We start from the raw sequence: 25,644 nt of genomic DNA, 5'->3' as shown, positions 1-25,644 counted from the left end.
CCTAATATGCTTAATTGGTAGTAGGCTTTCGAGCCTATACAGCTTGGAGTAAGACAACATGCATGAAGAGGATGATGTGGACAAAATACTCATTTGCCTGATAATTCTACACTCCCTGTATTCTTTGTCAAACTTCTCTTCTGTAAAGAGTGATCAAAATTTCAGAGATTTTATTGGCAACCACATTCATGGAAAGACTCATAACTCATGCAGTTCTCTGTGACATGCTGGTTATCAGCTTCTGCATCCATCAGCCACCCACTTTTTAAGGGTTGATCAGCGATGAAGCTGATCTTTGAGAATGTTTTTAGTGTGGTCCATCCAGGAAAGGATCATCATCAGCCATGATTTGGAAGCAGATATTCAGGATGTCTTATAGAACTGAGGAAATTACGGAGATCAAGGCTGATTTATTTCCAACTTAAACTTGAAACTTGTGAAATGCTTGTGTTTCTTCATTATGTCATAGAAACATGGTTAAAAAAAAAAAAGTTTCCAAAACACAAAATTTGTGCTACTGACAAAACTTTAGAACAGGAAAAGCATGACATTTATGTACCTTTAATCACATAGCTTGGCTGAAAAAAAAAAAAGAAGAGGAGGTATTTCAGTTTTCTGTGGACCAGGAAGTTTTCAAAGGGTTTTCAGGGATTTTTAAAGTCAGCAGCAACACTTTAATGATCCTCAGTTACAACAAATTTAAAAAGCTGTGAGTTCCCCGTGTTCATTCACCCACAACATGACAATGTACCAGTATAAAGTGAATGTTATATGAACACTTTAATGTTTATTCACATATTAGATTTACAGCCGATAGCCGACAGTAACTTATCAACAGCACTGACATTTCACTTTGTACATTTTTAAGCAGTGTAAAATGGATGTGTCAGCTGCATTTTTACTTCACAAATAGATCAATATGGAAGAAAAAGATTTTCTGGGACAAAAATGGTTCTACTATTATGAAAATCTTTTTTTTTTTCCAACACGCTTAGTAGTTTTATATATGAAAAATAAGAAATTGGCTGTCAGTCGTAGCATACACACAGAAATATACATTTGCTGTACACAGTTTGACACATTATACTGATAATAAACATGCTGTATAAATGGATATGAATGTGGGCCTTTAAAAAGTGACACTCCCTCGTGTGCTGTAAAGTTCTCAAGTGTCTCTTGCGTTACTGGACCTTTTTGTCTTTGTCGGCCACCACCTCAGACAGATCCTCTGGTTTTATGGATTTCACTTTGTCCTCCATCGCTGACACTCTTTGCTTCATTCTTTTCGAGTTGAACGTGAACTCCGCCATCAGCTGGGCGAACTTGGTCTGCATGGTGTCCAGATTGCTCTGCAGTTTAACGATCTTCTCCTCTATGTCCTTGGGGTCGGCGCCGGCATTGGCGACCGCCTCGTCGATCAGGTTGTCCTTCATCAGGATAGCTTTCCCCTTCTCTTCTAGAGCCTTCTTGGCATCTGGATACTCGGTGAGGGCTTCCATCAAGTCGTCCTTGGAAAGGGCAAAGAGGTCAGAGTAACCCACACTTCTGATGTTGGCCGTTCTTCTGTTGCCCGCTTTACTGCCCTTGATACCCAAGATGCTGATTTCACCAAAGTACGCGCCATCGCTCAGCACTACAAACTGAGTCACTCCATCGTCAGCCACCACCGCTAGCTTCCCTTCCTTGATGATGTACATCTCCCTGCCAATATCCCCTTTCTTACAGATGTAATCTCCAGGGCTAAACACTTGTGGCTGCAGCTTGAGCACCAGTTCAATCAACAAACCGGCTTCGCAGTCCTGAAAAATCCGCACTTTCTTCAGCGTATCCAAATGGACATTGATGGCAATCTCAGCCTTTAGCTTGTCTGGGAGAGTTTTTAAAACTTCCTTTTCATCGCAGGTTTTCTTCTCAGTCCACAGGTAGTCAAACCACTTGATGACCCTGGCCTCCAGGTCTTTGGTGACCTTTCGAAACTGCATGTACTGCTTTATGGAGTCAATCTTCGCCTGGAACTCAGCGCGAGAGGCGTTCATGTTGGAGATCATAGCGCCAACGTTACCGACAATACTGGCAAAAATCAGCACACCAGTGAGGAAGTCGGCAATAACAAAGAGGTATTCAACATCCCTGACAGGTGCGGGGGTCTCTCCAATAGTGGTGAGGGTCAGTGTGGACCAGTATAGGGAGTAGATGTACTTTCTTGCCAAGCGGCCATGCTCTGGGTGGCTGATATTGGGGTAAACCCAAGTGTCCGACCCAAATCCGATGGTTTTTGAAATGGCAAAGAATAAACAAGCGTTCCAATGGATGATAATAAGAATGTAAAGCACAAGATTGCTGATACGGAACATGTTTGGAAAGCTGGTTCTGGTTTCAGTCCTCTCGAAAAACTCAAAAAGCCTTGGCAGTTTGCAAAGGCGGTTTAATCTGAATTCCGGGTTGTTGATTCCATATTTCAGAAACAGCAGATCAGTGGGTATCATTGCAATCATGTCGTATTTGAATTGAGAAGTTGTTCTGTATTTATCTCTCAGTTTTTTGGAATCTTTTACCAGCAGGCCTTGTTCCAGGTAACCTGAGGGACAAACACCAAATTAGAAGCCAAATCTTGTGCTACAGTACAGCCTAATTGGTGTACAAAAACATCCTTTCTGTAAATGCCGTCAGGAATCTGACCTGTTCTTGCTCTGACAAATGTGTCTGCGTAGTAGATGAGGTCTGTGGTGTAGTCCAGGATTAGCCATAAATGTATATACGACTCCTGGAGTTCATTAAAGCAGGCCCTAAAATACAAGGAGAACAAATAAGTCAATGCTCCTTTAAGTGAATAATTATTAATATGTGAAGGATGCCTACCTCGTTATGACCATCATTAGGTTATAAAACACGGGGCCTGCAATGACGGAGAGCCACCTGTAGTACTGATCTGTAGCGGGATCCATAATCCAGATTTCTTTCCTGAAACCAGCAAAGCATCAGAACGTGTTTAATGTTGCACAGAGATGAAAGTGACAGATGTGGTTTCTGTAGTTAAATTTACCAGCTGCCGCAGACTCTGAATTTAACGGGTACTTACGGTGGCTCTTCTTTCTTTTTATCATCTTTCTTATCATCTTTCTTCTCGTCTTTTTTCTCATCCTTCTTCTCATCTTTTTTCTCATCCTTCTTCTCGTCTTTTTTCTCATCTTTCTTTTCCTCTTCCTTCTTGTCCCCATCCTTCTTCTCTTCATCTTTTTTCTCCTCCTTTTTCTCATCTTTTTTAATCTCCTCTTTTTTGTCCTCTTTTTTGCTACGGATTACAAGTTTAGTGTTTTTATAGTGGTGAAAAAGGACGGAGGTGGTCTATGAAGGACTGCTAGAAGACTAGAAAGCTACCTTGAAAGGAGTCTACAGCGACAATTCATTTGGATTCATGGTGCAGGTCATACGTTTGTCCAGCAGATGGCATCATACTACAGGTAGTCCCTGTTATTTTAAGCACACTTTATGACCTTACAGTTCCTTATGTGAACTTCCCCAAAGTTGGATCAAAATAATCCACATCATGACTTCCAACAAAACCCCTGAGGTGGGTAAAGGGGTGGGAGGCACAGCATAGAGAAGCGGAGGATGAGAAGACATGGTTCAAGGAGTTTGGTGCTAACATAGCTATGCTACGTGCCGTAGCTACAACAAATATCGATAATGTCCACTTCTAAAGGAAACTCTTTTCTATTTTCTGACACACACTTACTCGTCTGTGTTGTTGCAGTTATTCATGTTGTAAGTAGCCAGCGGCCACTTACTGGCAAGGCTTTTGGAAAGAAAGACAATTTTTTTTCTTTTTACTTTCTTTTTGCACGAGGCTTCTCATTCATCACATAAATGTGATATTTTTATGGCAAAACCCCTCTTTTCTTTTAGGTTACACACATTCCTATTGGTTGGGAGGGTGTTCAAAAAAATTGTTTATGATCTATCTTCACCCTGATCTTTGAATGGGGTAAAAGGGAATAGGGAGCTAGCTTTAGGCTATTAGCTTCCCCACTGTTAGCTGTGACATTAACTTTCTTGTTTAAGATATTAAAGCATTGTTTTAACCGTTCATAAAAAAAATAAAAGCTAAATTATACTGTAAATAGTTTGAAATGAGATGCGTGCTTGGGCTCAGGAACACATCTGAAAGCACATCTTTCAATAAACAAATTGCTGTCTTTTCTATAAAGAAAAAAGAACATCCATTTAGAAACTCTGGCCTTCTTTGGGCCTATAAAACTGTTCAGCGATCTAATCAATACAAATTTTAAATTCTTTTTTGGACGTTCCAAGACCACGGGCTCAACCTCGACAGGTATCGGGTCGAGCAACATGCTTTCAGTTTTCAGGTAAAGTTGTGCACATTTCCACAGGAATCTTGAACCACAATGTGGACGTTATTACAGCAACATGGCTCTCCAAGCAAAGAGTCTGTGTGCTAAACGACTAAACATTAGCCACAATATGAAACTTTTTTGGAAACAGGGCCCTGAGTAAAGTGTCCTGTTTGTCCAGTTTTGTGTTAAATCATTCAAACATTAGAAACCATAACTGCTATGACTCGAGAAAACTCTTAAACTGACCACAGCAGCTCTCACCACACCACGCTTACTTTCTCTTACGGACTGCGTCGTGATGCCCCGCAGACTGAGCACTGCTGTGTAGACTGGACGTGTCTTTGAGCTCTGGGCCTCTGAAGCGGTCGAGGAACGAGTCGTGTCTCTCTTGTTCAGGCTTCACTCTGTGAGACGCCCAATTCCGTAGCATGAAGAAGAAGTAAGACAGTCTAGAGAGTCAGCGGGAGGTAAAAACAGCACAAAGTGACACCAGTCTAGGCTAGAAACCATCAACAGTCATGTCAAAGGTAAATACCCACAGTGGAAGAAACATTCAGATCCTTTACTTGGAGGCTATCCGTAAAATAAAGCATCTACCATTAGACACTTGGTTTGTCTGTCAGTGGTTCTCACTCATCCAGGCCATGGTTGTCTAAAGTGCTTGAGTAAAAGGCAGCCAGAGTTCTTTTTAGTTCCTGAAGACCTTTCATCATCTCCAGGACTCAAAACTGACTGGGAGTCCTGGGTATTTAACCTCCTGCTGGGTCTTCACCTTAGAGGGGAAGCCAACACATCAGACATGTCACAGAGAAGACAGCTGGCTTGAGAGAGGAGTAAAGGAGGCCACCTACATCCAACTGCCATAGCTGACCAGAGGTGGTGGTCTATAACACCAACTATCAGCTACTTCAAACTTAGTCCTGAGGTCCCCTTCCAGGTGATCAAACCACCATTCACACCTTCACCTGTGCAACTCTAACAACTCACATGATGGTAGAGTGGAGCAACGTCTGAAGAAGCCCCTCAGACTGAGAGGTGAATTGGAAAGAACTCGGTTTCCTTCGCCTCAAGCACTTCAGACTTTTCAAACTGTGGTTCATGCTCTTTCAGTGTCAGATGATGAATTTCAGTAATTAAGTGAACTTTTATGTTTAGTTTCATTTAGTTTTCAAATCTAAGTTTGGTCTTGTCATATTTCTTTTGGATGAAAATGTTTAGTTTCCATATGTTTCAGTGCCAGTTTTGTTTTCAATTATTCTAATATAATCTCGTCAGTAAATATAACTTATTGTACAAACCAAAATCAGCTGTTTCTGAGGAGCATCATTTGAGAAGTCTTTCTTGGAATAACCCTTTACAGTAGTGACTTTAACTTGGTGAAGTCATTATATCCAAAATATATCAACTTTGCATTAACATTTTTTAGTTATTTATGTTTTTTAATTTCTGGCTAATTTCAAAGTCATAACTCGGGAACAGAAGAGAAAATGTTGACATTTGGTCAAATACCAAATTGGAGACGGCAATAATTGGTGCCCAAACATGAAGCTATTCATTTGTGTGGGCAGATGTGCCTAGAAACGAAAAGACAGACTGGCTGGTGCATGTGTATGTTTGAGGCAGTACTTCTAACTTATCACCACCTGATAACCATTGGTTTGCTCATCAGCAGCATATTGCATTTCAGAATAGCTTAGGAGAAACTTCAGAATCGTTTCTTTCCACCTTTAGTAAATACCGGCTAATTTAAGCACTGCAGCTGGCATTTACCTGGCCATTGCCCCGGCACCTGTAAATGAGTCTCTGTGGGACTCTGAGCGCAGTGCTCTGTCACAGTTGTCCCCACAAAGAGAGTGAACTCTGGAAGACAGCAGGAGGGGAATGATTATATTGACAAGACCTCATAAAACAAGTCAAGATGTCTCATTTCAGTCAGTTAAGGATCCAAAAGTCTCCCAAAAATCAACAGCAAAGCTAACATCAGACCTGCTCTCCCCATTTTCAATAACACCGAGCTCATCGTCATTGGCGGACAGCCGCCTTCTCGCTGAAAAGGAGTTTTCATTGCAGACTTTCGCCATCTTCTCCTGCCTGGCTCTGCGGGCCTGGACACTGGGACACAGAAGAATCAGTGAAATGTGATGGGGTCATACGGGCCTGAAATCAAAGATCAGCAAAACAGTGACTCGTGTGTTAATGTGTTTACCGAACGCCACTCTTCACTGTCTGTCTGAGAGTGGCACCTAAAAATATATCCTGATAATGACCTTAAACACTAAACAGGATCAGTACGCTCTCTCTGTGAACCATCAGCTTGCTTTTAAAATAACTAAGCTATGGCTTACAGGGGCGCTGCAAATGTTCTTTGGTGTGCAGCACGTTAAAGATTTGAACAAGAAGTAGACTACAACTGCAGGAGTGTGTAGAAGCTCTCCAGAATGTTTTGGAATGAATTAGAGAAAAAAAACCTCTTATTTTTATGTTTTTATGACCTCTTTAAAAAGTTATAACCAAAAACAAAAAGAGGGTAACAGGTGTGAGATTAAATCCTTTTTTGGTTTAAATTACTTTGTTGTTATGTATGTTTCTCTGTGTTTATTTTTATTTTTTAGTGATGATGATGGTCAATACTGACTCACTGATCTCTGGGGAACAGCAATGTTTGTAACACGTGCACTCATGTAGATTAGTGCTAATACCAGGGGGTTAAGCAGTCCCCACTTAAATTAAATGACACTGACATTCGCCAAGAAGCCGAGAGCTCCAAGGGTGACGAAAGGTAAAAGCGGCAGGCCGTCTGTGAGTGTGAGTTACATCATATTCTGACACTGTGGTGAACACTGAGGGTCAGAAATCACGTAATGTGTTTTAGGGGATGAGTTTTAATCTGCATTGTCTTGCTTCCATGGTTTCTACTGGGAGTCACCACACAGAGAAGTTTTATATATCAGGAAATTAAATATAAATTAACTAATAAAAATACACCAAATGAAAATAAACTAAACAAAAATAGAAACATAAAAAATACACAGAAATACAAATGCTTGCAAAGTTCTGGAAGGCTATAAAGGATATAAACATCACTTGTAGCTTGAAACTTCCACACTAAAATCCACACTAACCTGCCTGTACCCTCATAAATGTACACAGTCTGACCGAGGTGAAGGAACTCATTGAAATCATACAACGCATACTGATGGGTTGATTTTTTTTATCCCTGCAAAATGGATTGCTCTGCAAGGGTCAAAACAATCTCACGTGTTTCTTTTCATTAAAATATCCCATTCCTTAAGATGCACATGTCTTTATCTTTTACCAAAACCTTTATTAGAACCAAACATAAACCTTTGAAGTTGATTATTTGAGGGTTACAAGTTACACACAAGACAAGATTTAACGGAAAAATTCACTTTGAACTCACTATATCTATTATAACGCCCTGAAATGCTATATGCACAATTGAAATATTTAATGCATTTTTGAAATATATAAACTGGATCTAAAGGTCAAATTATTGGAGATAGAAGAAGGAAAAAGTCACCTGTCTGACGCCTTTTCACGCAGATTTTTGCGAGGCAGCAATTCTCATACGATTCCTCCGATATAATCCCATCTTCCCACGCAGAAAGAAGACTTCTTTCTTTCTTCTTTTAATCCACAGAAATATTTCCAAACGCTCTGACCCGTGAAAAAGTCGCTAAAAATACCGATACCGGCCGTCCATAATTGACCCCTGAGGTTCTGCTGTCCGAAGTCGGCGCACACTGAGCGGGCAGGTCTGAGATGAGAGGAGAGGGGAGGAGTCCCGTGCATCCTCCAGCTGCCATCACTGCTCACGGCAAACACAGTGCTCATGGGCCAGGCAGTGCTCGTAAAAATAGCTGCCAACGTTTTATTGTTTCTATTCTAAATCGTCAGAATTAAAAGTTCGAATTCACAGTAGAAAATTCTCTGTTACTGGTGTGACATACATGTCATCAGTGCTGCTGAAGTTTTGCCTTTGCAGTTTACTGAGCTCAAACATATGGCAAAGTGCCGCACAAACTGATGAACAAATGATCATGATGGTCATGATAAGAAAAAAACAAAACACTGACAGACTGAAACTGGGAGGTCTCCTGCTTTAAAGTCGCTTTTGTTTTTAGCCCATCCACACAGACCTCCTCCTTATGGCATTTTTGTGCTTCACAAATTCCATCACGTTACTTTTCGATGTTGCGATAAAACAGGAATCATTGTATGTGGAGGCATGCATCTCAGGGGAAAAAGCTTATTTCTGTTTTGTAACTTCTTCTTCATTTTAAGAGTAAGGTTATTTGCATTCAGTATCACATTTCAAATTTCAAAGAACGAACATGGCGAAGGTGAAAACATTCAGATCGAGCCTTGGTAAACTTCACTCATCAATAGGTGACATCACAGTAGCTACAATTATCTTTTAAACTATCTATGGCATGCATGCAACCAGTGGTGTGAACCACAGACAAAAACGGACTCGTGTGCTCAGGTAGCGTACAGGTACAGGAATCTAGATGACAGAGAATTAAAGTGAATACTAATGTAGTTTTACTGCTTTTTGCGATGTTTGTCAAATGTAAGAAACAACTGGGTGATCTTAGAGATGATTTAAAATTCCAATAAAATAATAACAAGATTCATCACAGATAAAGATGTTATTGGCGATGGGCTTCATGTGATGACTCCATGGTGACATTATCACAGGGTCCTAGGGGAAGGAGGAAATTTAAAGTAATATCAGTGAAGCAATCGCTGAGGGAGGAGGTGCTACTGAAGGTTTAGCCAAATATTACAGCTGTGAATGCCTACAGAAAAACAGAAGTGGTCCAAGGTCAGAGCCTTGAAGTATCCCCAATGAGAGGAGCAGATATGACTTTCATATGTATACAGAAATGAACAGGGAGTCTGTCACCTGATGAACAATAATGTAGGTGATCAAAGAGAGAGGCATCATTATGCTCACTCTGCCACATAGCCCCGCCTCCACTCATACATCACCTGCACACATAAGGTTAAAAGAAAAATCCCTTGGCAATATACGGAGCTTCAGTTCTAATCCCAGATTAGACTTGAGCACCTATTTCAGCCAGCTAATGCTCCCTTGGGGCAGGGGAACATTTTATCTCCTATGGGAATAATTTAGAGATGACAATGTAATATTACTTTTTTTAAAAACTGACATATGTTTGTGTATTTTAACCAACATGTGACATATGCAGCGAAATTGTATGCGAGTATTTTATTTTTCTGTATTTCAGCTGAGAGAACTATCGGTGTATTGTGTGCTATTTGTGTCTCATCAAAAGCATTTGTGAACTGCCAACACATTTTCAGCCTCTAAAATTATTATTTTTAAATTATAATTCATGTTATTATAATTATTATAAAGTCATCACATTTAGCTTGATTGAACTTGAGATCTTTTAGATTTTAAAGCTGTTTTATTTTTAACTGTTAGTTAACTTAAATATAATTTAACTGTTAAATAATATTTTCATTTGGACAGCAGAGATGAAAAACTTGTGGATTTTGCTGTGTTTCGTCTGCCAGAAGAAACACAGGGATTTAGCTATGTAATAGACTTTGGGATTGTCCTTAGAGTGGCTTTAGGGCAATCCAGATACACAGAACAGGTGATTATGGTGTACAAAGAGGGGTTGGCCAAGTGGGATCATTACTTTCACTAAGTCTCATAGATGACCAAACATAAACTTAGTTTTTTGTTTGATTCCAGTTCAGTGTTGTGGTGAACCGGTCGAGCAGTGACTCTCTCGGTCCGCACGCCTCATTAGGTTTACTGTCCAGGTGCACCGGGATCTGTGAAAAGCGTCTTTAGTTCTCTGCCAGGAGGCACATGGTAATTACTGCATGCTAAACCCTGTCAGAGTGCAATTGTCTCTTGCATGTTGGCTTGACTGTGCATTTCCAAGTCAATCAGACAGGCATCAAATTCATTTACAGCCCTCAGCCAGTCATCGACGAGCTGAATATAAACTGAGGTGAACAGTCTCTAATCAGACCTGATTACCAGCTGGCAGCACGCTCGCTCTGAGCTAAACAAGAAGAGGGGAACAGTCCCAAATAAAGAGGATCAGATGACCCGTGGAGAGTGGTGCAGCCAAACTGCTGGTATACAGCAGCTTTTGTTAGGCTGACCTAAAGCCTGACCAGGACCATCAGCTTCCATCAACATCTTCATGTCCCAGATTGATTCATTTCACCTGATTTTAAGTGCTTCTCATTATAAAAACATGAAACTCAGCAAAGAAACTGGTCGGTCCTCTGACCATTTTCAATGGAATGTCTTTTATTTGCAAACTCATTTAAACAATGACCTAAGCAAACATGAAAAGGGACCAAACTCAAGGAATAAACAAATGTTGTTTTTACGCAGAACATCTAATTTAGCAACGAACCCATTTTAAATGGTATCTTCTGGCACTTTGTTACTAGCAGCATGTCACAAAAACACAACACACATTTGTTTCCATTTCTTGTGGCTCGTTTTGTGTCCTTATCCATTTTAAACCACATGAAGCCATTTTTATGGCCTCCACTGCCATTAGTTATTTTACTATGTTTTGCATTATCGTCCCATTACTTCAGTTATTTTAACGAATACAGTTGCATACGCTCCAGGCCTGAGAGGGTGTGTGCAGCATCCTCAGGCTGCTACAGATGGGAGCTTCCTGCTTTTCTTTATGAAAAGATACAGTAAAGCCTGAGCCAATATCTAACTCCATATCAAGGTTCATTTGTTCTCCTGAAACAGCTCCATGGATGCATTTGTTTTTAATTCACATGTACCTTGTACTTGTTAAGTTACTCTCCATTCTTTCCATTTACCAGCTGCCATTCGGCAGCCCAGCCCAGCACAGCCCAGACCTTTTTCTCAAGGTTTTCTTATCTGCTGTCCACATTAAATAGACTATGAATAAATCTCAGCACATACTAATTGAAAATACGTGAGTTTGAATGAACAGTATCACTGAAGAATGAAGCTGAGGACCGTTAGCCTGAGTTCGGGGCCTGCAACAGGATAACAAGATTAGGCTAATATAAAGAAACCGAAGGACAGCAGCCCCCTGAGGCTATTCTTGAGCTAAATGGTGCTTTTCATGTTAAACATGCTGATGTGTTTGGGTTTATTGCCATATAAAACCATCATATATACTGAGCAAATTACAATATAGCTGAAGATTATGAGTGTTTTTATCTATTAGGTTAAATGTTGAACAAATTTGACCAAAAGATGGCAGCAAGTTAAAAACTGTGGATCAGATTGATATTTTTGTCTTCAGTCTACGCAATAGATCCCCACACCAAAACCAGACATCCACCACTGCCGCTGTATGGTTTGCTGAGTCCCAATGTTTCCACCAGTGCTTCTCCAGCTACTTCTAATTCCCCTGTTTGTTTGTTTTTAACCTACTGGAAGAGAATGGGTGATTTGGTGTTTTGGTGGTAAAATGGTGCAGAGATGTCACCGCCAAAACAGCAGCACAAGTATAACTGCTAGCATCTGCAATGTCCACCTACTCGGGTGTTAAATTAAACACAAATGCACAAATTAAGACTCATAAAATAGAGAGAGTTTTTTGCAATGCTCTGCATGTACACATATATACAAATCTTATCAAACTACTGGGTATATTTACTTATTATGGCACAAGCATAAACTTCAGAAAGGAAAAACAAAAAAATGAGCAACATTTTGTGGGATTACAAGGTTCTACTAAGATTTAGACTAAATGAAGTCCGCCTTCCTTTGATTCGTCGCCCATCTGCATACAATAAGCAGGGCCTCAGATGTGTCACGGCAGCCGATATCAGCTCAAGTGTCCGTGGCGCTGCCGTGGGTCCTCTTGTTCTGATTAGCTGCAGCCTGTTTATCAGTTGCTGGAGATAAGTACTTTCACTCATCTGTATTTCATACCAAACAGAGGAGATGATTTATCCTCCTCCAAGCACTTAGCCTACACAGAGTTTCTATGACAACCTGAAGGAAACTTGTGTGGGCCTTTAGGGCTGCATTAATAAGTACAGCTGCACATTGCTGTGGAAATGCAGATTAACAGAATTCAGAGGCAGCACAGAGACCTTCCTGACCCTCTGACCTTCTCTCAGGAGACTTTCAGTTGTAAATAGTAATTCTAAGAGGTAATACAAAAGAAAAATAGTATGGAGAGGGCATCATGCCTTTACATTTTCTAAAATGTGCTGATCCTCTTTGAAGCTCTCTGATCACCAAATCACACCAACAGTCAACTCGAGTGGCTTTATATTGTAAAGGAAAGACCCTCAGAGAAGCCCAGAAGAGAAACCACTTGGCGACAGTGGGAAGGAAAAACTCTCTTTTAACAGGAAGAAGCCTCTAGCAGAACCAAGCCTCAAGGAAGTTAAAGATGCTGTTTTATAATCCACTCATAATCAGTTATTTTACCTGTGCCCCAATCAGCTGCTGTTTATTCAGTTTGCACTCACAATCAGTGGACCACACAAGTGTTTGTGTACGTGATTCACATCAAAATCACAAGAGAATTTCATTCATTGAGCTCCTTGACAACACTGATTTCACAAACAGAGAATGAAGACTTCGGTCTAAAAAATCTAAAGAACGTTTTGCAATCATGTCAACATGAACTAGAAAGTCACAGGAATGAATGCATCCTGAACAGGAAGACTGGAGGGTGTTTGAGGGAAAGGGAAGGCACTTCATGATGTGGCTTTTGCTGCATGAGTGTACGTGCCGTAATTGCAACAGTGTGCCATGTTCCGATGGCTGCTTCCAGCAAGATAACAGACCGTGTCACAAAACTCAAGTATTATAAAACTGATATCTTAAGCTAGTTTCTTGACAATAAGTTCACTGTGCTCAAATCTCCTCCACACGCATCAGATATCCAGCCTAGCCTAAGCTAGGCTAGTAAGGTTTTACAATGAAAACTTTATCTAGTGTTTGTAATTTTACACATAGTGGTTTAGGTTTATGTATGCAGTGGAAATGCAGTGGCTCAGAATGTCATTTGCCTTTAAAATGCAGTGCTAGTCTTTTTCACATCTTATTTTAATCAGATTTATGCAGATTTAGCCTAAAAGCTTTTGCTCTTCCCTGCTCATCTTAAATTTTTGTTTACAGTTTTTCTGTAGGGAAAATAAGGGTGATGACATGATTTCAGGACCCTGTTTACTCTCATAGTGTGAGCAGCTCATGGAGCTGTGGGTATTACACGTCTGCCCTCTGTTGGAGGCTTGTGAGATTAAACACACTCATTTGATGATTACATTAGATTAGATTATATAAAACTTTATTAATCGGTCAGGTGGGTTCCAGGTGGGGAAATTCAGTTTCCAGTAGCACAACACAATTGGAACTTGCATGTTACAGAGTTGGAATACCAAATAAAGGGGAATGAAAGAGTGCGAATATAAGCATAAATGTAGCATATATACATATTTTCAGGTAGGCGTGTCTCTCTCTTCCACATTAAGCTTGCCAGGTGTATTTATAGAAACGCCTGCAGTTGCTGCACGTATGCAGTTCACATAATTTGGATAGTTTCCCTTTTCTGTTGCTTTCTAAAAATTCTAGTTGTGTACGTGAGGCACTGGGAGAGGATCTAAAAAATTAGCAGGTTTACTTAATGGTAACTGCACTAGTCATTTCCAGTCCAGCTGTATTTCACATAATGCCACGTAAACTTTGCATAAGAATGTTTTGATACATCAGAAATCTAACACTTGGACTGCAAATAGCCCAAAACATTAATACATGCATAAGTAATTGCAGCCATGCACGCATGACTTACGCTGTGAGTTGTGAGGTATTGTTACAGTCAGAAGATTGCCAATAAAACTTCCAAATATTTACAGTGTTGCTTCCGATTTTCCGATAGCAGGTCCTGCAGGTTTCTCTGAGCTAAAACATTCAAAGCATCAAAATAGCACAGACCCAAACAAAGTCACGCCATTTTTGTGTCACGCTAAATATCTAAGGCACTCCAACAAGGCAGATGTGACCAATCAGATCTAAAATGAACAGATTTTTCTTTAGGCTATGCTTCACAGAAACCTGAAGGTACACATTCCTGCATATATGTAAAGGTGTTGCCTTATGAAACACAGCATTTCAATATTGGAGCTCTATAGAAGGAAGTTGTGACAGTGTTTTCCCCCATGTGTCAGCCCTGCTGCAAAGAATACCTCCAGAAGAGTTTCATCTGTCAAATCATGGCCACTAACAAGAACGTAACTGAATCAGCACAGCCAAAATTAATGCTCTAACTCTATTAAATTAAACCACCCAGAAGCTGATTAAATAATAAATTACCTAATAGTTCATACTTTTATGATAAATAATCCTCGAAAAATCACTAATACCAGCTTCTGTGCCTGGAAAAAAGGACGCTGAGCCACGATGTTTTGCATTTCCAAAAACTGAGCCTGTGTGTCTTGTATGTTTGTTGTAGTTTGTTGTTGTTGTTGTTGTTTTGTTTTTTTACTAAAAACAGATGGTTCTTTATGCCTGGAAAACAGTAACAAGATCATCATCACTATATTTGGCACTGACTTCCAAAGTGACAGTTGTTACTCCGCCAAAGGGGTTATGTTTTGGTAGCTTTTGCATGCATGCATGAATGTGTGTCCCCAGTCTGTCTTTAAACACGATAGCTCGAAACATTTTAAATGAATTCTGACTTTGTAGAAGTGCAGAGTAGGGTCATGTTAAAAATTCATTAACATTCGGCTTACATCCACCCAGGTCTTTAGGGTCTGACAAAAAGCCTTATAACTTTGACGATTCTTACTTGTGTGATGAATATTGTCAACATTTAGAGTATCATGTCACATTTGACCTCTGACCTGTCTTTTAAGGTCAGCAGACTGGTATTAAGGTCAAAGTGATATTTAAAGCTATATAGAACTACTTAAAACTGTTTCTTACTGCCATGTTTGTACTGACCACATTTAACAAGTTGATTCCGAAACATGTTACATTTTTAAAGAAAGTATTGTGAAGAGATCGAATGAGCTGCCCAGTTAGTTAGAAACATACTGTAGTATAACTTATATTATAAGCTCAAGCTTTTCATGCCTAGTTATTTATAAATCAGCACCTACCATCCATTACCTACTCCTACATAATGTTTGCATAGTCAAAGTTAATGTGAGTGTTGCTACCCGTATCTGACATTTACTGAACTACAAACTTGTGAAAGTATGTTTAAAAAGGCAGAAGAAAATGAAATTAATATACAAAATGCAATACAGTTACCTTAAAAGTAAACATTGCCCAGAGACTGAGCTGCCTGGGACAGACGTTCATGCTTTAAACGGGATGATGTATCTAAAACCTGAGTGATTCCATGACTCCATACAATTTTAACTCTGGATGTGCTAAAGACATGACATGGGCAAAGTTGCTTTAAAGCCCCTGAAGATCAAGGATAACAGTTTGAAACATCATGCACTCATAAACAAATATTTACATATATTGTAAATGTGGCAGACTGTTGCATCATTCACTGGTTGGAGGTTTGCTTTTGTTTTGTTTTGTTCTCTTTAACTCGGTTGATGTTTTTGTTGCGATTTCATTATCTTCCCTATAATGCTGACCTTCAGTTTTTGGTTTTTCATTTGTGTTATCTCTCTTAGGGTGATATTTCTCTGTCCTCTCTCTATCTACAATGTATGAAAGCTGGAATATACAAGCCAAGGCAGAAGGAGGACTCAACTAAGCAGCAGTCTTTTGTTATTCAAATGTTGTTTCAGTTCTGTAAGATGAACCAACTTTCTGCGCTTCTCTGTTTCAGTGTGATTAAAATAGGTGACATATTGTCACATTGCACTCTGCTGTGAATTTAATTCAAAGTGACCCTAAATAGAAAAAATGTCATCAGCACTGTTAGATCTGAAATCAGAGTTCACAAATGTGCCAAATGACTCTTTACTGACATCACATTAAAGGATTGCGGTGTAGGGATAAAAGGAATTTCCTGCAGAAGGCTAAATCAAGCTTAAGATGAGTTGGCAAGAAGTCCACGGTGTGCAATCTAGGAAATGAGAGAGGAGGTATCTGTTAGTATTGCTCTCTATCCTTTGGTTGTTTTACTTTGAAGGTCAGACTTCTGTTGTGTCCTTTTTTAGTTTTACTTTTTTCCTCTCTTGAGTAATCAGTCCACTGTGTATATATAGTCCCGTGTTCCACTTTGGAATTTTTATTTTTTTTATTTTTTTTGTGGCTTCTTATTGTTTTGGATTGGGTTTTATCTCTTGGACTTTGCTGTTTTTGGATTTGATTATCAGATACTAAATTGCATCGTTCCTAGGAATATTCTGTTTCAGGCATCTGACATTTGGATCGGCACACATCACATGGTGACACATGTAGATGGTTATTTGTCAGTGACACAGCACTATTACCTCAATATAGATGTCAGCTGCTCTGTTTCACTAACAACGGAACTGATCTCATTTAGTGACTTGTAGTTCTAGTTCAGATATTACAGAAATGCCTGGAAAACATGGAGAAATTCCTCTTTTATGTTTCACAAGCAAGTAAAACATCTAATTGCATCATAACTTCTTTATTCATCATTGAGACAGGCTTCTAGAACCTCACATTTATATTAAAAAATTAACAAATTGTAGACACACTGTTGATTACTTTATTAAAAATTTTTTTACCGGGTTTAAAAATATACAAAGACTGCTTGATAATAAATCAAATAAACCTTTACAAACACTAACTAACTTAAAAAAATCTGTGTTTCACAGATTTGTGCTTGCATCATATCAATACTTGATGTACATATAGTGTAAATGAGTAATACAGTTTATCCCCTGGGTAAAATTACTGACGATAACAAGAAGCTTTGCAGCCAGCAGTAAATCACCAACCTTTGTCCTCATTATGAAACAAGTCCAATCTTTGTGTTATCTTACTATAAGTTTTGCAGATAGTCACTGTCCTGTAAAAGCTCTAGCTCTGCTTTTTTCAGTACAAGAGACTCTCTTATGTTTCGTTAGAACGACATCAGTGATGAAAGTCACACTTTACAGTTCAAGGAAACATTTGTTTACACCCATAGACAAGGCGTGAAGTGAAAGTAAACACTGATCCACGGACATCAGAGGGTTAAAGAGCACCAAGCAGAGCAGGTTTGTGTCAGCAGCAGCAGTCTTCAGGCTCCACGACCTCGTGTTATCTCCATTTTTACCTCTAAAAGATTCACTGAGTACCTGTCAGCACTCGTCTGGATTTATCTCTGTCAATCAGTAACCTCTGTACTCCATAGTTACATTTATCTATAGGCAATGTTTTTTCTATATAAGTAAATTCGGTGGAGCCGGTATTTGGAGGGTGTTCACTGCTGCTTTTCTGCTTTAGTGAAAATGTTTGGACCAAAGGAAGATCACAGCACATGTACGAGCATAGTTCAGTGTGTACACACTGGCGTTGTTTGTCACATCGGTTGAGGTGTTTCGCTTTAAGCAAAAAATAGTAAAGCTCAGAAATTACTTGCCTTAGAAATAATTCCTTGATGTAAATGGCAAAGAATTAGGGGAGATGTCATTTGTCTAAAACACTTGTCTGACACAAGTGACTTTGGTCTTTTGTAGCACTGAAATAAAAATAATAATTCTGTAATGAAAACATTACAGCTTAGGAACACATTTTATTACTGCACCCAAGTCATAGATGCAAACTGGAACCATTTAATAGAGAAACCCCAGAAGCCAGAGTAACTAAGGTATTATTTTCACCTTCATACATCACATTATATTCTTGTTCCTCTTGCAGAGAGATCGTATGCTGTGCACGTTGAAGGACTCCTGCTAAGGACAATCCATGTCCACAGTCCATGTCTACAAGCAAGAGCTGAAAAACTTCAGCACCCAGTTTTTCTTTTTATAATTTAAATGATTACAGCACATAAACGGCAATTAAAAGTCTCTTTTTTTCCAATAAACTTTATTTCAAGTGGTTAAGAAAGATCAAAGGAAAACCTCAGAATCATACGTTTTTTAACAAAGAGGACAAAAATGCAGGAGAATGACAGAAAGTCGACTTAAACACACACAGGACTGACAGCGTTTACTATTATTACTATTTTCATTTCCTTTGTAAACACAAGAATAATTGGATTTTTATTTACATTTACAAAAAAAAAGTTGAAGGACTATATGCAGCAATCTCGTTTTCAACTATAGTCCATCCATCCTTTTCCACTTATCTGGGTCTGGGTCTAAGTGGACAGCATGTTCTGGAGGAGCATTCTCTTTGCTTTGAGCACTTCTGTCTCACCCTGTATATAAAGACTAAAATTCGAGACAGTTTTATATTAGAAATATATATTCTGCACAAACAAGATGTAAAATATGACCAAAGTGAGAAGAATGAGAGCTGTGGTGGTGCTCAGGTCACCATTGGTCCTTTCTTTGTGGAGTTTGCATGTTATGTTCTGATTGAGGCAGTTAAAGTGACTAACCTGTCTAGTATGAATGAATGAATGAATGAATGAAGCTTTAAAGTATATATTCCAAAAATGACAGATTCTGTTACCAAATATTCCTCGTTTTTCAATTTAAGTGTAGTTAGTTTTATAAGTTTACGGTGTCATTCTGTTCTAGCGTTTAATTTGTGTTGTCTGAAGGGTCTCCGCTGGGCTTTGATCCCGGTGATAAGGTTGTTTAATGACCGCTTGCTGTCCGTGGCAGCCGGTGACGCGTCGCATGGAGCGGAAGAGGAAGCGGGAGCAGAGAGAGGCCGACGTCCTGTTGGTAGTTAGCCGCCGCCGCTGCTCTCGGGAGTTTTTTTTTTTCTTCACGGCTATGATTGACAGAGGCAGCAGAGGTTTACACGGGCATGTCCGCACACTTGCTCGTTTGTTATCGTAACAGAAAGACGTGCAGCATGGCGACTGAAGCCGGAGCCCAGAGCTGTCGCCAGAGGAGGAGACGGAGAGCTGCCTGCGTGGGGCTCCTGAGGATCTTATTTATTGCTTTTATTCACACGACGCGGGCGAATAAACAAGGTTTGGAACTTAGCTTTAGCAGGAGCTAACTTCCGCAGACATCTCACCAAGTGTGTGCTGTGGTTAGCGCTACCTTTGCGGGCCGACTTTACACCAGCTCGGTGCTAACAGCGACCCAGCAGTGCTGAATTATTATTAAACGCTAACAGGGAGCAGGCTGTGTTTAAACTGACAAAGAACTGCCGTTAGTTAGCCAAATGTATTTGGCCTTACTCTGGACGTTAGCTTCGTCTGTAGCATGTTGTCATTCTTTCCTTATATGGCTTAGTTGGGCTAATAATTTACCTGTGAGATATGACAGGGTTTACAGCCTCGGCTAGCCCTAGAGCTGGCTCAGAGGAGCCTCTGGGTGAGCTTGAAGCACAGACAGACGGGAGTTGTAGGGGACAAGCTGCCCAGCAGTACTTCCTCATACCGGGCTCAGTGAGGAAAAGCCTCGACTGTTTGTTTGATTGGGCTCCAGCCGCTTGTTATCGATCTTCTGATCGTGTCAGGTCACTATGACTGGCACACAGCTGTCATCCAGGGCCAAGGTGGTCCGAGCCAGCCCTGAAACGCGCCCGTGAATTAGTCCACATGAACCTGGACCTCACAAGAAGTGCACTCAGGTGATTGTGTTACTTGTTGAGCAACTCTCAGAGCAGAGGTGTCAGACTCACAGTGGTTCATGGACCAAGCAAGAAAAAAACATTGCGTAATGTTAATATTCAGGCTTTATGAAAAACAGCCCAAACGAAAGACACCACTTATTTTAAAAACTGGTAGATACTTGTTATATTATTATTTTGAGCTTTGTATCTCTGTCCAAATTCACGAGTCATCCTCTGTATATTACAGTATATTACACTCTTTATAAATAAATAATACAAGTACTTAACGTCTTTGTAATTCAATCAGCTCGTCTAGGTCGAGAAATCTAGAAATACTAAAAGTTTTCCCGTGTGAAACATTTTACAGATAATTTGTGTTGCTGTTTTGCTTATTCAATGACTTCACTGCAGTTTTCACACTCGGAACTGGATTTAGGCTCGCCCTGTAACAACATTATTTTGGTTAAAATGATTCAGAATCACAGTTACAATCACATTAACAAATATAATCCACCATTTTTTTTTAGTTGATATTGTGATTTTGATTTGTGACAACAAACTCTGGGGAATAATGGATTTGTTCACCAACAAGTTGTAGTTCAACTAAAATGAATTTCTAACTAACATTTAAGTATTTTTTTGCTGCCTGAAATGTTCCTATAGATCTGTGATAATGCCTCACACTCCAGTAATGCACTTGAATGAATTCACGAGTTATTTAGCAACTCTTAGAGTCTGACTTCATCTTGTCATGCTTTTTACCAACAGTGCAAACTGAGTCAGCTGATTAAATTTAGGCTGTTCGCATATCAGAGGTTCACTACAACATTATTGTGGTCAAACTGACTCACAATCACATTTTTTAAAATTGGAGTAAGCCTGCTCGATCGTGACAATATTAGAATCTCAATTTCGGTAGATATTGCAATCGAATTTTTTTTCATTATGATTATTCATTAATTTGATAAGTATCATGCAAGTTTTTACCGAGTATTTCCTCAAACTTTAAACATAATTCAACAGAAGAAGAAGAAGAAGAAGAGGAAAAACGGAGGGTGGCGATGGGCTCGGGGTCGTCCAGCTGGGAGTTAGAGCCTGTACGGGATTTGAAGACTACGAGTGATCCAGAGACAAAGGCGACCATTTCATTAATCCTCACAGAGGAAATGTTGAGTTTTACTTCCTCTGCATCGACCTTGTTGACTGAACGCTCTCTTTTATTCAGCTGAACTCAACAGTGAGTTTGCATTTTTAGGGAGGGGAAAAGGGTGTGATTTGATTTATAACAGGAGCAAAAGTGAGAGCGTTGCATCAAAAACAAACTTCACGATGTAATAATTTTACCCTTTGTTTAGTATTCATGATTATTTAGCATCATCTTTTAGACGGTTAAGCTCTGGATAGGTTTAAATGGTCCTTCCCCAGGGTCATCCACAGAAACCTTTGAGTTTTACTACCTTTAGATCATTTTTGTTTGTTCCACAGACAAAGTGGCCGTGAAATTTTACCTTTCTGATTCAAACGCGCGGTGTAGATCTAGGAATTATGATTTTTAAGGATAATTTTTTGCATGACAGATCAGTAGAGACAGGAAAGCAGGGAGAGTAGTGGGTAACGGCATGCAGGGACTTGAACTCTGGGGTAAACTTGAACCCCAGCCCTTGCAATAGCTTCTGGAAAATGAGTCACCTGCTCAATCAGGTGAGCTACAATATGACCTTGAGGAATGATTTTCTTTCCTCTGGAATAAAGCTGGCATCTCCAAACCAAAGATAGAAATGCATTTTGTTGAAAGGTTTGAGTAACTGCTGTCTTTACTGCAGTTTTTTTTCATACTTTGTACACCATCCATGAGGCTGAATAGGCTGTTTTGGTGTGGATGGATCTAATCCTGACCCTTTGTTCACCTTAGCTGGAGCTGAACTAAACAGCGGCGAGTTTGAGCTCCTAGGGCGAGAGAAACGGACACGATTGAATAACAACACAAGAAAAACAACGAGAGCTTTGTAGCTAAAGTTAAACGCTAAGAAGTTATCTTTCTATCGTGACTGTTTTAGGTAAGAAAGTTGAGTGAGGGGAAGAAAAAAAAATACTCGACAGCTGCTCGCTTTCATGTTCTCTTATCTAACCGATCTACTCGATTCAGACATTGATCTGTCTGTAATCTGGAGGTGGTGAGGCAGTGGCTATGACAGACACGTCAATGTCACTGTGCAGCAAATAAGACAGAATTTGCATGTAGATTTACATAAATGGCTTAGAAGTGTTGTTGTGTTTTTGTTTTTTGTTTTTTTGTTAAAGACTGGCGTCCTCTACGTGGAAACATCAGCATGTCTGCCTGCAAAGTACTTTTCACTCTCGTACCAGTTTCACTGCTTGTTTCTCCGGGTGTCCATTCTGAGACGATTTCAAGAGCTCCTGACAAACTCGTAAGCTTAGGACGCCGAGAACTAAAGTGGTGGAGTTTCATGTAAAAATCTGATGCCATGGAGTCTTGCATCTCTACCAATGCCACATCATCCTTGTGGACCACAGACTGGTGACACTGTATAATGAAACACCCACAGAGGTGTTGCCGGTGCTATTCCTGCCAGTCAAATGGCGACATCCACCCCTTTTTCAAGCCACTGTAAAGACATATAATTTTAACAGACAGTGAGCACGGCATACTGAGCTGAGGTTGGTTTTACTCTGCTGTAGAGATGGGATTGAGCTTAACATTTTTTATTTAGAACTTAAAGGATGCAGGACATCTGAGTGATTCGGTTTAATTTTGTGCAGACGTGTATTCAGAGCTTGAGACTTTCATTATTTGTTAGCTTTTTTTTCGTGATGTACAGCAGGAAGTGTAGCTTTTTCACACCTCTGCTCAGCCTGATGTTGGCTGTGTCTCATCGGCTCAATGAAGTTGTGAAATGTTTCTTAACTGCTTAGATCCCCTGATTCTGCTCAGATATTTGAATTTAAAACCTACATTGTAGCTTGCAGGGTGTTATTAAACGTAGCCGTTAGTTTAACGTAACAATTACGCTTGCCGACAGTGAGCTGTGAACACAGAAAAAGGTCGTGCTAGTAGCACAACTTGTGAGATCTGTTAAGTTTAAGGCAAAATTTAAAGCTCTGCAAATGATGGAAGGGACATCCGGCCTTTTAAAATCATGTCGATAATGGTGGTTGCTGAGGATTCACTTCACTTAACCCCACCCTGGCATTTATATAACACCCTGAAACAGACGTGCAGAGTTGCTCTGTGTTCACAGCAGTGATTGAGACCTGGGTTATGCTCAGGTTTTGCTCCCGCAGTTGTGTCTGTTTGCGTACGTTTTTTTTTTTGTTTTTTTTGTTTTTTTAAATGTTTTACAGAGAGCCTTTGGAGAAAAATGCTCTGGTGTAGTCCTCCAAAATCCCAACTACATATTGCTCAATGTGTGTGGCGCTGCGCATCGTTCATATGCTGATTGGTTGATGAATGTGCCAGATCAGAGATGAGACTAACAGTGAAGTTCACTAGAGTGGGAGAAGCACAGAAAAAAACGTTAAAGAAAACAAAAACAAAACTGGTGGCTGCAGTGGACATGGCATTATTTTTAACGCTCAGCTCTTTAGCTCTTTGAATGTTAGAGCTTCGCTCTCTCCGTGGCTGACTAACACAACTGGAACACATTGGTTGTACCACATACTTTGGCACTGTCCCCCAGTACACCCCTCTTCCCGAGACTATTGGTGGCAAAACCTGTACACCTAACTCAAACTAAACTTAAACACAAAAAAGGTGTGAAAGAATGTTTTAGTTTAATGAAATCTGAATGAAAATTGGAGTTGAGAATCAAACTAAGAAAGTAAAATAAGATAGCTGGGTTTATTGGGTTGGTCAATTAAATGCAGTATTGAAGCACATTTTAGCTGGAGACTGGGGTGAGGCTGTTCCCTCTCTACACTCTTCAGATGTTTTGTATTTTTTGATTTGCTTTGTTTCCTTTTTCTACGTTTTTTTTTTTTTTTTTTTTTTAATATACTTAATGAAAGTTTTCAAATTTCAGAGCTGAAAAGCACATTTAAAATCAGTTAAAAACTGCAACCAGATCACTTTCACACAAACTCAAAAATCCGGTTTTGATCTGATCTCTTAGCTAATGAATGAGCTGCTTTTCTACTACGGTATATTTGAGATCAGGCTCATCACCTAGCCGGGATTCCTTCTGGTGAAAGTAGCTTTGGATTAGATCCTTCTTTCACCGCACGTGGAGCAGAAAAGGAGCACAGATCTGAAGGCTGAACTTTCTCTTGTCTCTAGTTCAGTACACAAGATTGAAGTTCATACAGGAAGTTTATCTTATTATCTAGTGGTAATATTATCTACAGCAGGGAAGGACTGACTGACTTGTTTATGGGGAGCCACTATCAGAAAGGTTTATTTAATGATATTGTGAACTTGGTTTTTATTTTGTTAAATTCGACAGCAATCAGCAGCTGCTGCCATCTCCAGTCCATAAATCAGTCTGTACCTTTTCAGGGATTTCAAAAAGGTGCTTTGCCATGCAAATGAAGCGTTAGTTGGTTTTGGTAACCCAATCAGCAGCTCACACACATCAGTATGCTATGATTTTGTTTATTGAACATTTACCCCTTTTAGCTTTCTTTTATGTAGTATAAAAATGTGTTTCTCTCTGATCTTCCTATTTTTCTCTTTGCAGCATTCATTCAGTCAGACACAATACTAGAAGTTCTACATTTTGGCGAGGGCAGCCTTTTACAGGTAAGGCCATTAAAATGGTATTGTAACGGACCTTCACAGAGCAAGAAGAGGCTAAAGCCCTGCTCAACTACCAAATTAATCCCCTGGTTTTTGATATTGTGATTAATTCTTACTGTATGTTTGTGTTGTGCTTGCAGGGAGAGTCTGACATCGATTTTAGTTTATATCATCAACAAAGGTATGAGAAATCCTCCCTTTTTTATACTAGCATGAATTCAATAAAATGTTGTATTTGTATTTTTAAACAGTGTGCTTCTACATTAACTTGCCTGGACAACAAGCAAACGCAAAGTGTATTGTGTTAAAGCAAAACAAGTTTTACTGCTTCAATGCGGCTGCTGTGACAGCATGTTAAGATCATTTAGGGGGTAAAACTATACAAAAAAATGAGATTGTGGGGAAAAAGGGCAAATATCTGTGCCACTGATCATCAGAGAAACCTCTCTGTCTGTGTCACCCTGAGCGCTTTTCTGGCCACATGTTCTAGGATGAGTCGAGTCCACAGTGACATTGGTTTTATAGCCTGCAGCAGCTGTTAGAAGCAGGCAGGATTCTTTCATGCAGTCGAATGTGACTGAAGTGTTTTTTGTTTTTTTTTGAGGAAGTTATTATTTGCTTCAGGCTCTTTTTATCCCAGCTTTGGCACAACAACAGGCAGAAGTGCTCAAACAAGTAAGGACTATTTTCATTACAGGAAGTGTGTAAAAAGTCAGTTGGTTGCATCATGTTCCTGTATAGCGGTTCTGAAGCGTCACAGAGGGCTCGCATACCTTTCAGATGGATGTTTTATCAGGGTCCAGCATACAGCTCAGACAGCATGTAAACCATAAAAAGGTTATCTTTAGGGGCATGGCGTGACCACTCCCTAGACAGTTATGTTTGAGGTC

General features: G+C 39.7%; 2 protein-coding genes across 7 annotated transcripts in view; one reads left to right on the top strand and one right to left on the bottom strand.

The window, feature by feature from the left end:
- Window positions 1–6: 6 nt before the first annotated feature.
- Window positions 7–8,180, bottom strand: cnga3a (cyclic nucleotide gated channel subunit alpha 3a). 4 transcript variants are annotated; one of them, XM_014332829.2, is made up of 9 exons: window positions 7,897–8,180; window positions 6,342–6,467; window positions 6,126–6,215; window positions 4,631–4,804; window positions 3,737–3,796; window positions 3,080–3,292; window positions 2,860–2,961; window positions 2,680–2,786; window positions 7–2,578 (listed from the first exon to the last, which is right to left on the bottom strand). In XM_014332829.2, exons 2-9 carry the CDS (start codon window positions 6,434–6,436, stop codon window positions 1,182–1,184), a joined length of 2,238 nt encoding a protein of 745 aa, XP_014188315.1. In that variant the 5' UTR covers window positions 6,437–6,467; window positions 7,897–8,180; the 3' UTR covers window positions 7–1,181. The 4 variants fall into 4 exon arrangements, with proteins under 4 accessions (XP_014188315.1, XP_042072572.1, XP_042072578.1 ...); XM_042216638.1 differs by having other exon boundaries at window positions 4,631–4,759; XM_042216644.1 differs by lacking the exons at window positions 3,080–3,292; window positions 3,737–3,796 and having other exon boundaries at window positions 7,897–8,179.
- Window positions 8,181–19,096: 10,916 nt separating this feature from the next.
- tmem131 (transmembrane protein 131) overlaps window positions 19,097–25,644 on the top strand; it is a 34,547-nt gene continuing 27,999 nt past the window's right edge. The window contains exons 1-3 of one of the 3 annotated variants that reach the window (XM_042216590.1): window positions 19,097–19,411; window positions 24,696–24,757; window positions 24,895–24,935. In XM_042216590.1, coding sequence (XP_042072524.1) covers window positions 19,243–19,411; window positions 24,696–24,757; window positions 24,895–24,935 — 272 coding nt within the window. In that variant the 5' untranslated portion in view covers window positions 19,097–19,242. The remainder of the gene's footprint in view (window positions 19,412–24,695; window positions 24,758–24,894; window positions 24,936–25,644) is intronic. The other 2 variants (XM_042216578.1, XM_005919709.3) reach the window with 2 other exon arrangements.

The sequence above is a fragment of the Haplochromis burtoni genome, unplaced genomic scaffold (genome assembly GCF_018398535.1).
Source record: "Haplochromis burtoni strain Fernald_Lab_line unplaced genomic scaffold, NCSU_Asbu1 Contig_13, whole genome shotgun sequence".
NCBI classification, from domain to species: Eukaryota; Metazoa; Chordata; class Actinopteri; order Cichliformes; family Cichlidae; genus Haplochromis; species Haplochromis burtoni.
The sequence above is the reverse complement of the archived record's forward strand: the minus strand, read 5'-3'. Positions and strand labels throughout refer to the sequence as shown.

Coding starts and splice junctions, on each gene's coding strand:
- cnga3a (XM_014332829.2), bottom strand. CDS start 6,436: ATGGCGAAAGTCTGCAATGAAAACTCCTTTTCAGCGAGAAGGCGGCTG. Junction 2,787..2,859: donor CTAATGATGGTCATAACGAG/GTAGGCATCCTT, acceptor CTTGTATTTTAG/GGCCTGCTTTAATGAACTCC. Junction 2,579..2,679: donor ATTTGTCAGAGCAAGAACAG/GTCAGATTCCTG, acceptor TTTGTCCCTCAG/GTTACCTGGAACAAGGCCTG.